Below are 16,188 nucleotides of genomic sequence, written 5' to 3'. Positions count from 1 at the left end.
CAATAATACTATACAAAATAATACACTAGTAAATATAATCAGCGTCTCGTTACTTGTCTAAATTTCATTTGTTGCTTTACTTATAATTTTTCACACTAGCAACTGACTGTATATTACGAACCAATCAAATCAAGAGCCAATACGTTTGAGTTAGTAGTTAAATAGTTCCGTGTAATTGCTATTTAAGGTCGACGACCCTTGAATCTGGTTGGATCTGCGAGTCTGCTAGTCTGATTATGCCATTAGGAAAAATTAATTTAATGCTATTTTATTAGTAATGTTAGAACCATTTTTAATTTTCGGTCAATTTAAATTATTTTATAAAAAATAATTTATTTCTTTCAGCTTCATAGTTTAATTAGATTTGGGCGAGCTGATAATGCGTATTGTCTGTTCAATTAAAAAATTACTTTCTATTTTATTAAAATAATAGATAACATTACATCAACCAAAGAATATTTTATCAGAACGATCTCATTCTTTTGTTTCCTAACAATGCCACATTTCATCTTCTCATGCTTATTATTAATATAATCTTATTTATTTCCAGCTGATCTATAATCTTTTGGATGTTATACTATGCGAACTATTCCCAGAACTAGAAGACGTTACATAGCAAATCTGCTATAACAATAAAATTGACTTGGGCACCTTCAAACTAAAAAATGAATTATCAAATTAATGAATAAACATAAAAAATCTTCGCCATCTCATTGTTAGTTTTTCCAATATCTCTAAATAATAAATCCTTCACACATTACACAAAGATGCAATCTCATTAGGTCAAAATAATATTGTAGTATTTTCAAATTTATATTATTAGCATTAAAATATATAGCTTATTATATCCTGAAGGTGCCATTAATTAAACAAAATAGTTCAATTGAATACTGAGTATTCGTAGTTTTAAATTGTGTACATTTTCTTAGAATAGTTACTATTATAATAATACTTATGGATAAAAATATATAATTATGGTGTGTTATTTACGTGCTGCTAAGTGCCAAAATCCGTCCGAATCTTTTGGACTAACACCTACTGCATTTTATTTATATTTTGTACATGTTGTGTCATATATGTATACAATTTGGGTTTGTGACAATTATAATGAATAAATGTTATTTTTAGATAACCGTGCCTTTTATTGTTTTCACCAAAGCACAACATAACCGCAAGACCAGCATTATAGCCTGTTTACACATCATATCGACTGCTTAATCTGCAAACCAGCTAAATCCATTTGACCAGCATTATAGCCTAAACCAGCTAACTCAATTTGGACACATTGTTTAGGAGAGAGAAAAAACTTAATAATTTGACTATCGAACGGAATTTGACAATTATATATAGATGCAATAAATAAATATTAGGTGCACATAAATTAATACACTATTTTTATAAATAAAGAAAATTTATATAAAGAGTGGATTCGTTCCATATTATATGATATTGGAAATTTGGCACCTGCAGTTGGGTGTTTTGTGTCAAGAACGATAACGCATTTATTTATAAATTTAGAAATTTGAAATTTTGTGTGAGCATAGAAAACATGCTTTATTACAAAATGCAATCAAAATCCCATTTTTGGTCAAAAGTGCAGTTGGCTGGTTTGCAGATTAAGCAGTCAATCTGTGGATTCACTGCTGACAATAGCTACATGTTCATAAAAAGAAGTTGCGTGTGTAAACACGTATTATCGTGTAAGTTACAAGATTGTGTGCATGGATCAAGAAAGCTTAGCGTCTTCTGAATTTCCACACGATAGTTGGAACTAGCGCGATATCTGTGTCTGCGCAATAGAGTGATAGTGGCAAACCTATTTATAGTAGTATTTTGACGTTTACCAATTTTTCAACCTATCAAATAGCACCATACAATGACAACAATGCGTCTCGCTTACGCTTGAAGAATGAGATGAAGAGACAGTCAGCACATTTGCATGTAAACAGTTAAACCAGTGTGTGCTTCCCGCAATCACAAGTGCGTGTGAAATATGGACCCTAAGTTAAGGAGAGACCCAGAAACTTATAGTAGCACAGCGTGGTATAGAGAGGTGCATGCTGGGCATAACGCGAAATGACAAAAAGCGGAATGATTGTATAAGAAAACAGACAAGGTTTTGCAATGTAATAGTGTTCTCTAAAAACCACAAATTGAAATCGGCTGGATACATAGCTCGAAAAAGGGACAACCGATGGACAAATGTAGTCATCCAGTGGTACCCAAGAGGTACAAAACGTCCGCAAAATAGACCTAGAGGCCGCTTGATCGATGAAATGGTTAAGTACTGCGGAAGTACGTGGCAACGCAACGTACAGGACCAATAGAAGTGGAATCAGTTTGGAGAGGGCTTCATCCTGCAGTGTATTGATTCAGACTGATGATGATAACTCTAACGATGCTACTTTTCCACCAATGATAGTTACTCTGAAATTCCCTTTATTAATATGTCTTCTACTAGTCATAATTTACACATGTACCTACTTATAATCTCTACGCTCTATAAGAATATACTATTGCAGTATGTATTTATCTCATTTTTTTTATAAAAATACCTAGATAATTTTACGTGCTAAAACTTTTCCCTAAAACTGTCTATGGCTTAAGAATATTCTGCATTTTTCTTCTGGCAGAAAAGGCTAAATAACACTTATAGGCCATCCATGGACTGAAACCGCATGCGGTTTGCCATACTAGGCTTATCTTTTGTGTTCTTGGAAATATATTTTCACAAACTATAATATAAGCATCTGATCATATCTGTTTATACCATACACTTACACTTACAAATTTAGTGAAAATGTATTTGCATGAACAAAAATCATAAGTTTAGTATGGCACACGGATCTAAACCGCATACGGTTTCAGTCCATGGATGGCCTCTTAGTGTAATCAGTACCGCTGAAAAATACAAAATGTGTTCTGGCAAAAAACACTAATTCGTTTTTTTTAAACAAATAAGAAAATAAACATAAATAAATAAAATTTTACTTTATTTTTTACTTTAACCTTCTTAATAAATAAACAGTCTTTATTTTAAAGTCATCATTTTTACGATTACTTAATAAACTCACATGATAAACGATTTCAAACATTTTAATAACTTCAAAGTCAAATTACTCGAAACTAGTATTCTCCAGTTAGTGTGTTCTTCCAGAACAGAGACGAAATATACATAGAATTATATAAATTAATTTATATGTCAATATTTTCGGAAAATTATTGAGCGCTCTGGTTTGTAAAATTGTCTATTTCAAGCACTGCATTGTGTCCGAAGTATGTTCAAGATTTGCCGGCCATGGACCACACAACGCTTACACCTACTTGACCCAATAGTAATATAATACAAATCTATAGACTATAAAATCACAAATAAAATAAAAATATATGCGATATCTAATCCATAAAATTATTTGTGTCAATATAATATTTTATTGTAATGATAATTTTGTTATCGATTATTTACTACTGCCATCTATTGATTATACCGTGTAATGTTTAGTAAAGTTTCACGTTGGCGGCAGAAATAGTGGCTGCGTGTCACAATAAAAATTATTCACCAAATAACTTCCTTTAAATATTAGAACATATAGCATGTTAGTAATTTTTTTTAATTTAAAAAATATTTTATAATATTATTATTATAATGCCTAAAAAGGTATTTTATGTGCGTTCCCTTATTAAGCGTTAAAATAATCATAGACAAAATGTTATCATAATATATGACAATCGCTGAAAAATTAGTGCGTGAAAATAGTATTACCTTTCAAAAATCTGGTATTTTTAGGAAATACCAGAAAGAAACTAACATAACTCACGATTTTAATTTTACCGTAGATCTGTAGCGAGGTTAATCTGTAAAATTTTATAATAAAATGTATTCTTGAATATCTTGACTGGCCGCTTTTGACAGATTGTACTGGAGCTTAGATGTAGGGAAATTTTGATGTACCATAGAGTAGCGTATTTTTTTTATATTGAAAACATTTTGAAGAAAGGAAAAATAGTTTTTGTTACTAGCAGCTTTGCACAATGTTTTCGCACATTTTCTTTTCACACAAATGATGATAGTAGTGTGGTCAGTGGTGGGGGTATTGTGTTCTTTGCGTTGTGCTGTCATGTAAAATAGTTGCTCCAAATTTTTGATGAATAGTAATTTTATGTTAGAAATGTGTTTTTGTGAAGGGAACTATGACGAACGTGGAAGCGTCTCCTTGTATTGTTAAAGACACCATCTGCAACGGAGACGATAAACTAGAAATCGAGAAATGTCAAGGGCGCATTAAAAACAATTTGCCTAATTACAATAACATTTTGACGTGCAGCTCGCAACTAGTTCACAGATTTAACATATTGAAGAATCCTTTGAATAATATCAATCTAAGGAATCCGTACTATCAACAAGTGCGTTTGGGGAAGGTGTCTCAAATGAATCATAGCAATGGAATGCACAATGATGAAGAATTCCTCGAATCCGATTCCGTGCCCAGGAAAGGCAGCCTCAACAACGTCAACGAAGGCGAGCAGTATTTAAATAAGTGCGATATTAATTACAAAACATGGCCCGAACGTTGTGAGAAATTTAAAGAACCGTATTGTGAAGTGAAAAGTCAAATCGAGTCCGTGAATGTGCATGTAAACAATGGTTTTAATTTGGGAATCAACGACCGCGACGAAAGGAACGGTGATAGTAATAACAAAACAAGTGTCAGAGGATGTCTTGACATGAGTAAAAACGATGGATGTGCCCAGGGAACAATGCGGCTTAACCAAGCCCTCGACAATATTTCCCTGGCTTATAACCCGATAACGAAACAGCTCCACTTTATAACGCCGAAGAACCCCGACAGGAACAAGAATCAAACTCAAACCAGTCACAGTGATAGTGAATCTAAAAAAGGTAGTTTCAGTGATGAAGGGAATTATTCTCTCAGTACCTGTGACAAGAGTGATAGCATATCTTATGAATCTCCACGAAGTACTTTGATCAGATCTGGTCACCAGCGAGGTGCAGACGGTGGGTCTTTTTCTAGTACTGTGTCTAGTTTATCTGAAGGATCCCTGTCTGGTATCTGCATTGGCAAGGATGACGCCAAGGAAGATAACCTGTGTGCAGGATCGAGAGAATCTCAAGAAATTTTCGCCAAGACTGATGAAATAAAAGTTAAGAAGAAGGGGCTCTCTGGATTTTTTAGCAGGTGAATATTATGAATTTATGCAGATACGAGTACCTATTTAATATGACAGTTTAGTCTTAAATACTATGTGTAGGTATATTCGATAGATAAATGCTGCACACAAGTAAGAAGTAAGTCTGGCGGTCTCTAGTTCTTCGATGCCACGTACATCCACCGACTTGATGGGTATGGGTTTGTGGATCCAACTGGTTTTGTCAGTGACGTCCCTAAGGAAAGTGTTCCCCTTAGCAGACTAGAGTGCCGCCCCCTTTCATTTTTAGTCTCAAACTGTATGCAAATTTGTTGGATACCTACCGTCCTATTCCATTTATTAGTCAGCATCTACTAAGGATAAGACTGATTAGAGCATTTCTACGAAACATAGTCTCAAACAGTGGGGTATTTAGGAACGTGAAAGTCTGAGGGCTGACAGGTTTTGAGGCTCCCTCTTGATTGTTTTCCTATGCAAGAAACCACCATTGAGTATTACATTACAAAATAGGAATACTAATAGGATATAAGTACCTATTACCTACCGGGATTTTTAATTCTTCCATTATTTTTAAACTAAGATGTCAGGATTTTCTAACGAATCGATTGCATCGTCTACTCTACTTCATAGAAAACCTCCACTGCCCTCAAAAGTTGTAATATTTGTGTCCGTTCCTTCATTATAATCTCGGCATAGGTAAGTACATACTTGGTATAATTTAATAATAATTTATGACTCGTTTGAACTGTTTCGAGGCCTCCCTTTAAATCTTCCAACGCATCGATTGTGTCATCTGCGTTTAAAAAAAAATCGTCATTGATCATTGTCAATTTTAATTTATTTGTTGTCGGAGATAGACTTTGATAGAAATTGACTCGATCGGTTTGAGTGTCATTGATGAGTATCGCTTTTGATTCAACAAAGCAGTTTATCATTGCCTACTTTTAATTTGTAATTCCTACTTAACCTATTTACCTAATAATATTTTTAATTATACTACGTGGTTATATTTGGCCAATTTATAATAAGCGCAAAACTGATATTTTATCTTCAATTAGAAGAGTTTTGACCTTTAATTTCTCCCGGTAAACCGAGAAAGAAATCTTCAACGATAAGTATTATTAATTTTATATGTGTACAGCGTAGGTACACCATAAAGTCACCATGAAATAACTCCCAAGTGGAAGAGGCAGAAATCTCAGTAAAACTATTACTAAACCTTACTTAGGTCCCCAATTATCGCAAAATTACCAAGTTTGCACTTTACCATGTAGTACTATTAATTAAAGATATAACTATGTTCTTTTAATATTAAAAACAAACCATGAATCACTTTTGCTAGGTAAATAACCTTACTTACTTCATGACAATTATTAGGGATTGCAATACTGAATGAAAATGTCAATACCGGTTTTTTGGTATTTCTAATTGAATACCGGTATTTTTAAAACATTAAAGAAAACAGAACTAGGTGCTTATCAATAAATATAGCTATTAAAATCTTTTAAAATATTATTTTATAGCAAAAACCCACACATTTATTATGCTGACATTTCAAAATATGTATTGATTATAATTGTAGAACTAGTGATGTTTTACAAATAATTTGAATATATTGATAATTTTAACTAAAGCCCTTATAAGTTCATCAAGTGCAAATAAGTACCGGCTGCAGGAAAAACTTCTTAAATTCAACGCTTGTACAATCATCAATAATTATAGAATAATAGAACATTTTTGTCACGGATGTTTTCTATTTCGAAATAATATTGTGATAATTCATCGCGACAATTACTTAAGTAAGTATATACTTATTATATTTGATGATTTTTATTATTTATTATTATTTTTTCACCTCTGTTGGATTCACTCAATATATTTGCATTTTAGCAGCACATAACTTATAATTCATTTTCATAAACGTAAACGAGTGTGCTTTCGTAATATCTAAAATTCTGGTATTTTGGATTTTTAAAACCGGTATTTCGGTGTTGATAAATACTAGAATACCGGTTTTGAAATACCGGTATTCCAATCTCTAATGACAATGTCGAACAACGCAACATTCTAGAACACAAAAACAATATAGAGAGAAAGACTTGCAATATAGTACATGCCTACAGAATATATTATATCAAACATACGTAGCTACGTACTTAATTATTATCTTCATTATCAATAATTTACATTGTACACCCAGATGACCCAGATCATTATTCCACGTATCCAAGAGTATAGTTAGATACTTACCTATATCGTATTCAATAAATGGACGCATATTAGTAGGAGGTAGGCTTCTACATTTACTGTAAGTAAGGTCTTGATAATGTCTTTTATGAATTGCCTACTTATTTACCCACATGCAGTCAAGTACACAATATGTATTATCAATACATACCTACTTATCAGTAAAATATGGCACTAAAATAAATTCAATCCGGCTTGCAATTAAGGTATCTAGGTAAATATGGTTATTATTTTATTCATAGGCGGATCCAAATGAGGGGCTGGCTACGTAGGTCATGACCACCCTATTAGAAGAATTTAATTATTAATACATAATTATACCAGCGGTTAGGGGTGGAGGTAGGCTGTTAAGATCCGACATAAATAGTGCACAATAAACTTTGTCAGTCAAACGTATTTGTTGTTATCTACAATGTGTAGATACCTAGTGTTTGTTAGTTTTTAAAATTCAATTATTCTACAAATTGTATTCTTTGTTCAAGGAAAACAAATAATAATTATGACAAAGTTTAGTGAGCACTGTTTATGTCGTATCTTAACTGCCTACCTCCACCCATTACCACTGACTTCGATATACGATTAACCTGATATCACATGAGATTATCATTTACTTAAATTATATGTTTCATCTCTATGTAATTTTTTATAATAGATACTTACTATTTTCCATCACTCACAAGATTAAACGGAATGCAAGACCAAAGTGACCGCGTTATTGCCCTGTGCTTTGTGCCTGCATCTGTGCCTTGGATAATCGAACTATAATTTATTTATTTTTATAATAAGCAGCAGGAGTCATAATTATTTTCTTTTTCTATTCTCATACACTCCAATCAATACGAAAAATGTCGCCTGCGGCTCAATTTTCTTCGAGTTTAATTAACATATTATACACAATAGTTAATTATTATTAAAAAAATGATTACTTGCACAAATGATACACTATCTTTGATTTACTTTGACTGCTTACGGGAGTTTAGAAAATCGAAATTGGTCTGGATGTCTGTCACTGTTTTATAATTTTATATCGTCTTATCTATCAATATTATAAATCATTCAAGTATTTTGTATTTTGTGTAGTGTATTTTTTGTGAATATAAATCAAATAAAAATAATACTTACGTAGATATGTACTTAGTTTCAGCTAGTTAGTAGTTACTATTATCTACAGACAATTCATTATAAACTCTCTCTAAGTCTTATCTGTAACAGTCTGCCTTTTTGACCTCCTGATTGTATCGACCCCTCAAACCGACTCTTGTGTATCATAATTTTATAATTGTATGGCTGAAACAGTAGCATATAATGATTGAACAATAAAAAATATATTATGATATCTGCTGTGAATGTGATAGTTAGTTGGCATTCCAGAAATAATTAAAATAAGTACTTACTTTTCAGCTCTACTTTTTACTTGGTTCTGAATTAAAAAGATAAGTATGTAAATATATGTACCTAAATATCTTTTTTCTGACACTAAGTTTAGTACTTATAATAATATCAGCGTTGCCAGATGTCCCGATTGTTGCGGAACGTCCCACTTTTTAAGCAAAAATAGATTGTCCCGCGCAAGTCAAGATTCTTTTTATTTTCTTAAACTCTTTCTTTAAGCACTAAGGTGCATAGTTGCTACATCAGTCCAGTGCAGCATCGCTTCGGGACAAGGAAGTGTGGCACTAATTTTTTTTTCATTCTGACACGTTTATAGTGTCATGGAAGGCGGCCGTGCACAAACCGCGGCTGCATATACATGGCGGGTGGAGATGGGGAAACTAAAATCATTGTCCCGCGCGGAACAGCTGAATTCACGATTATTCAACAAATACAAATGAGACGTTTAGGTTAAGACAAAGAAACGCGATGAATGCATGCACATGTGTTCACATACTAATTTTATTTATTTTAAGCATACGTACCAACGGGTATTTTCTCAGATGAATTTAAAATGGTCAGATGCAAGAAACAGACCGTGGGATTGCTGGCAAAAGTTGGCAAGTCGGTAATTTAGGTATTTGGAGTTAACAGTGTGTGTCTATATTTCATAAATATGTATGCTAGAAAAAAATCAACGTCATCCAATGTATAGAACAAGCATATTAAAGAAATTAACATTATTTCAGATTTTAGAGGGCAGGTCAAACTTCAAAATGTAATTACTCCATAAAATGGTTTTGAGAATTTTGATAAAATCGGAATTACTTAATCAATTCAACATGATATACCTACTCGTGTGCTGAATCTTACCAATACATTAATCAGCAGAATGAAACTCTTCAGGAAGTAAAATCCTCAGCCAAGTACAAATAATATGCGACTACCTATCGTGGAAAAAAATAGTTTAATATTATTATTTTGATACTTAAAGAGGTTTGTAATCTGTGTTGTGTCGTTTATAATTGGCATTATAGAAATAAACATCAGAAATATTGAACTAAGTATGTATTTTTTAGGTTATCTCGCTTTTTGCTCCTAAATCCCGTTTTTTATTAAATTTCACATGGTAAAAATCCCGATTTAGTAATATATTTATCTGGCAATGCTGAATAATAATAAATGTAGAATGTGAGTAATATTCATTAACTCTTTATACTTACACGAATATTCATCAAACTTGGTACTTGCATACTTAAATGAATTTGCTAATCTTAAATTAAAATGATAACATTTTGAACGCGCGGAATGTGCACAAAATCACTTTCCAATAATGGCATTCCATTCTGAGCGAATCACGAACCAAAACATCCTGTTATTGTGTCAATTATTATAATAATGCTTCATTGTTCGCTACAAACGTTGCAATTTCCACCAAAATGTCGGTTTTTAGGCTCCGCACAACGGTGTCGGAAACTGCGTCCGAATTTGTATTGTCAGTTGGTTGCTTTTTGTGCAAGTGTGCTTATTTTAACAAAACTTGAACTATACTAAGTAACTGCTTAATAAGTAAGTAGTCCGTATTAGAAAAAAATATTCAATTAAATCTCAGTAATTGCTTACAGATATTTGGACATAACCATTTTTGATTCAAGTAAACGTTTCCACTGTCTATTTACTTATTTATATATTTTTCTACTCACAAATGAGTAAGACGTATTTATACTTGGCTTATTTTTCGCAGAAGCTAGGTCAATCAATGATCATCTGATAATATTATACTTAATAGGCGCCTGTAATTCACGGTCACTGCTCAGTGAGTAACTACTTAATATTGTTCCGAGGGCCACGGTTAACCAATGGGCAGGTTAATTAGTTTCCACTGGTAGTGTACAACCTCAATCAATAAATACCCAGTGGCCAGTGCTTAAAATATATAAAAGTGTCCAGTAAGAAATTACTTATGTAAGTATAAAAAATCTAAGATAATTATTAAATTGCAGTTTTCATAGTATTTTAGAGACAAAAGTGATATCCGGGATGAATGCCGTCCAAAGGTATTTAGTTTTCTGTTCTAATATAATATGTACTGTAAACTAATTACCATGCCTCCCACAAGGGGGGCCTGACAGGGCTCTAGTCTAAGGGCCCAGGTTAGAAGGGGCCCGGCGTGGCGGGTTAACGAGTTAAGTGAGAAAAACCACAAATTTGCTCGTATAGTAAAACAAATGTGTGCTGCGTATTTTCCATGCCATGGTCCCCACAAAGGAGGGGCTGACAGGGCTCTAGCCTAGGGGCCCGGCGTGGCAGGTCAATCAGATAAATGAGGTAAACACACATTTTAAATTTGCTCTAATATTTTTTTTAAAAAGTCGCCCGCGACGCTATTTTACTTCGGGGTTATTACCATTTTAAAATATATGGTTGTGTGATGCAATTTTTGCTTGTTGTGCGTTGATACTCGACAACTCCATGATTCGATGTGTTAAAAATCGCTAAAAATATAAGTACTGCATTTTATTTGACCTCGAACACCTTTTTAAAAACACCACTGTAGAGCGACAGACCGCCTTTAACCTTAGCGATAGGTAGGGGGCCCGCCAAAGATACTTGCCTGGGAGCCCGCTTCATGAGTGGGGGCCATGCTGTTCACCACTGGTAATAATTATTATTCAGAGATGTGCAAAGTCACCGCCATCTTTAGATTAATAAAGCCTGAGCATACCGTTTTGCACAAGCAACGAGTGGTCCACTGTTCAGCTGTCAAAATCAGATCCTAGATTGCTTGACATATTGATTCGCCCTTTCTCGTTTCAAATTGAATTATAAAAAATTCTCACATCAAATATATTAACTATCAGTGTTATTTATAAATAGTATACATTCCTGTCAGGGACATCAGCTGTCAAAGTCAGACCAGTCCTTCACACAAAAACCGGTGGTAATATCGATTTCCAAAAAATATGTAGCATTGATCTATGCATTACATTTGTAGAAGGTGTATTAATGCTAGTGTATTATTTATCATGTAACTCATCTATTTAAATCAAACCATTCCCTGTGTGAACACGACAGACGCGTCAGTATGAGCACTCTACTTTCAATGACAACAAAGACAGGTCATCTATAGACAACAGCGGGAGGGGCGGAAAAAGTAGGACCAGTCGTTGTGAATGTATCGGCTTTCTACTCGAGTCGGCAATGACAAAGTGCGTTTTATTCGAATCGCCGCGTCAAGAAAACAACAGCCGGACGAATCGCTCCACTGGCCAAGATGATCAATGCAAATTAACAGCCCGCCATGCATTCCCAGAATGCATTCTTCGGTCCCCATTGTGAGTATGGGCCGCGATCCGAGACGATGGTTGATGGGCATTATTTTGGTGCCTGCTTATAATACATGAGAGAATGGAATTCCCGGTATTTGTTATGAAATCACTCTGCCTTGAAATAATATACATCTTTGTTTTTTTAGCTGCATCCGAGTTTATGTAGAGTGTCTGTTGTGTTGATATTATTAGGTACCATTCTGCGCTATCTGCATCTATTGTTTAACATTGTGATTAGTAGAGACCGGATTATTGCAATTGCATATTTAACCCATTCTCACCGGTTATTGCAGTTTTTACCTAAAATCTAGTGATGATGCATATTTTCGCTATATTTACAATGTTAGATAGATAGATACTACAGAGGCTATGGCAGTTTGTCAGTCCAATGAAGCATTTAAGACGGTACTTCAGTGAAACGGCAAATAATTTTCAACTATAGGTGCGACGAAATTTCGGACTGGCTGGCAGTCGGAGAGCGAAAGCGAGCTGTGAACACGTCAATTTGTTTTGTGATGGCGACGAGGGAATTAATTCTTAAATTGTGTAAAGATGACTAAAAACGTTACCCATTTACTTGAAAAAGAAAACATGTCAATGAATATATTATTATTACCATTAGTAATAGAACAATAAACATAACATTAAATGGACGCATGTTATGACAAATTATGTTTTGTACTGCACGCGTCATTTGCATAATCTTCGCGTCGCGTAGTCACGATCGTTTTAGACCGTGCCCCAGCTGAAGTATAGCCTTAACGATTCTTGTAAGCATATAAAAAAACAGCTATGATTAGCACTCATTTTTCCCACATACCTTCGAGTATTAAAAAGCTTGATACTCAAGGTTTGGCTTTGGCGTTGACTGAATCTATATAGTTAATAGTTAATGCATAAAATCCGCCAAATGAACTCCGCATTGCCAGAGGTATTCCCACGTAAACTTAGAGAAAAGTTTGTAAACATTTTGAACAACCCAGGCTTTAAACCTTTGTGTTAAATTGATAGTTTTATTAATGGGGCAGGTGTGCTTTTGCTAGAAACAATAAGTGCTAACATAGCACCCAAATTCAAATACTGCCCAGTTACCTCAGTGGATGTGGAACGGTCCTTTTCCACTTATAAAAATATTTTGAGTGATCGAAGACACAATCTTACTAAGTACCGAACATTTGGAACAGTACTTACCTGATTGTTAACGTTTACAAGAGTAACAAAATGTTAAATTATTGTTAATTAATAATTATTGTTGATACTTACTACTTAATTGTATGCTGATTTTGAAATAAAACAACTTAAAATTACTATTTTTTTTATTATTTGACATTTTTCATGCATATTTCAAGCTTTTTATGTTGCATATAATCCGGTCTCTAGTGATTAGCTTTGTTTTTCTCGTAAACCTCACTATGTGGTCAATATTTTCAATATTTCAATATATGGTCGTGTTATGTAAACATTTAAATACCTAACTATTGTTGTTTTGAAGACAATAATTGCTATTGGATGAAAAACATCTCGATATTGTTCAACCGCTGATAATAACTGGCACAAAGAAAAATAAGAAACGGTCAAGGTACCTAATATTTATACTTATACATAATATAATATATAATAATTATATATAAAAATATTGTTCGGTCACTAATTTAAAAATAATCATCATCTTCATCCGTGGTGCTACAGCCCAGTTGGACCCTGTCCTCATAGCGTCTTCCACAGTCTAATCCAGTGGTTATCACGTGAAATTTTACTGTGGCCGCACAATTGACTTTGACAGTTATATGGAAACGTTTGGTGGCCGCACCAAATTTCACTTTTGTTGTGATTGAAAAAAATAAAGCTAAATTTTATTTACTAAAAAAATGAATAAATTTATGTATAGACAAGTCCATTTAATAAAAGACATCTGAACATTTTAGTACATATCTAAGATTTAAATATTTTAAAAATAATACAAATAGAAATTCCTCAATACTCCTTTTTCCAATGCGAGCCGCATGGCTGCTTCTAAGTTTACATCTCGTCGCTATAGGATTTGTTTCCCGAATAGACCAAATGTCAATTTTACAGGAGACGAAAAACAAATTTCATTGTCGTATATTTTAATATCAGTAGATGTATCAATCATTCTCTCTATACTGTATGATTGCAACATTATCTAAGAATAGATTCCAAGAATAATATACTGGTATAAATCATTAAATGCACAGAAAATGCGTTTTATTTACAAGTACTCACTGTGGATATTCGGGAAAATTTTGGCGCTCTCTCAGAATAATGGATATTCGGGACAAAACATGGACGTTCGGGATTTAAGACCGTAGCGTATTGCTGCACGGCCCACAGATTACTGAGTGGTCAAAAAGTACGCGCCTCAAATGTTATATTTATTTACACGATAATTGTTAATAATTACCTCTACTATTTAAATACTTAATGATCGTAATTACCCAAGTTCGTATGTAATAATAACATGCGGCAATCGCTTTTTCGATTTTTTTTCGGATTTAGTAATAAAATAGTTAACTATTTTTTTATTGAACGAATAATTCACAAGATTTAAGAATGTACCATTCTAATAATTGAACATACTTACAAATTTTTTTTAAATCACTTCTGAGAAAATATATTATAAGGCATCTACTACTTCAATTACTAACCGACGTCACGGTCATTTCTCCAATATTTTATGATGGTACTTACTCGTACTTGCTAACAATTTTATATTAATACTTTTTCCAAAAAAAAAAAATCTATTTATATAAGTATATCTATATTATATCTATATATTTCTATAATTGACAATTAAACTTATTACAAACCACCAAATAAATATTATATATTTACTATTGTAAGGAATAACAACACAAAATAATAGCATGTATAAATTAATTACCATTGTCTGCTAATATTAGGTAGCTACCAATATCCTAAGTATATAATATCCACCAAATAAATAGTTACTAACATACATATTAAATTAAATTAACTATCAGCGCATTCAAAAATAAATAATAGCATCGCCTTTATTTTCATAGAAATACCTAGATTAAAAGTAAAATAAAGGCATACAATGTTTGATTAATAATAATTTGAAATAATAATTATTTTTTACGTCATAGTAGTTGCCGGGTCATACTGTAGAATTCATATAACCGTTGGGATTTTGTGTCATTTATCAAAACAAAATGCAGTTATTTAGGTTAAAATACTCACTTCCACAACTCTACTGTAAGTTCAGGGCGAACTGGTGATGTATCAGCTATGAATGATCTCTTCAAATTTGATGAATTCACTATTAAAACAATAGTAACGTTAAAAACAATATCAATAAGACGAAATTTGAAAGAAGTCTCCGGACGGCCGAAAAATATGAAAGTGGGCGTGATTGTTTTAGAGCTAGACAGTGTGAATGTCGGAGCGAGATGCACGGCGTGAGCGCGGTTTGATTGGCTCTAAGTCATATTCGGGAAATAAACACTCAGCCAGAGATATATTTCGACCGAAATTAACTTGGATATTCAGGTACGAATAGTTGGACATTCGGGAGAACACCACGGAGTAATTGTAACTTAACATGGCGTATTCGGGTTTTTTTAAAAAATATCTCTGTTCCTAGATAAAAATATATTGTTTTTATAAATGATTTCGGTAGAGTTCGATAAAAGAAATTGAACTGCATTAAAATGTCGATTTCGACAAAAATGGATATTCGGGAAACAAATCCTATAGCGACGATCTGTCAACAGGCTTCGATATTTTTTTATCCATTACACTGAATGATCTTTCACAGTATACGGTAGTAGGAAAAATCGACAATATTAATAAAGCAACTGTTGTCAATTCTTTGAATCTTGGTCAACGTATAACTTCGATCAAAAATTTTCTACCGTGGTTTTATAAAAATGGTTTTTAAGAATGACTCATTTTCAATAACGCATTTTAAACGTTAGCCCAGTTAATTTAATTGTACTGAAAATGATGTTGGTGGCCGCAGAAAAGTCCTCTGGTGGCCGCATATGAGAACCACTGGTCTAATCTATCTTCCGCAAGGCGGCTCTCGTGG

The 16,188-nt window shown here is 33.3% G+C and overlaps 2 protein-coding genes across 2 annotated transcripts in view; both read left to right on the top strand.

The window, feature by feature from the left end:
* Nucleotides 1-1,130, top strand: part of LOC147063266 (sorting nexin-14-like) — a 33,245-nt gene extending 32,115 nt beyond the window's left edge. Inside the window, exon 16 of the mRNA XM_085960060.1 lies at nucleotides 551-1,130. Coding sequence (XP_085816186.1) covers nucleotides 551-616 — 66 coding nt within the window. The 3' untranslated portion in view covers nucleotides 617-1,130. The remainder of the gene's footprint in view (nucleotides 1-550) is intronic.
* A 2,925-nt stretch (nucleotides 1,131-4,055) lies between these two features.
* LOC147063264 (uncharacterized) overlaps nucleotides 4,056-16,188 on the top strand; it is a 138,048-nt gene continuing 125,915 nt past the window's right edge. The window contains exon 1 of the mRNA XM_085960056.1: nucleotides 4,056-5,198. Within this exon, the coding sequence (XP_085816182.1) occupies nucleotides 4,192-5,198 (1,007 nt within the window). The 5' untranslated portion in view covers nucleotides 4,056-4,191. The remainder of the gene's footprint in view (nucleotides 5,199-16,188) is intronic.

Source organism: Rhyacophila brunnea, unplaced genomic scaffold (genome assembly GCF_057557595.1).
Source record: "Rhyacophila brunnea isolate RB1 unplaced genomic scaffold, BYU_Rbru_1.0 scaffold_9, whole genome shotgun sequence".
NCBI lineage: Eukaryota > Metazoa > Arthropoda > Insecta > Trichoptera > Rhyacophilidae > Rhyacophila > Rhyacophila brunnea.
The sequence above is the reverse complement of the archived record's forward strand: the minus strand, read 5'-3'. Positions and strand labels throughout refer to the sequence as shown.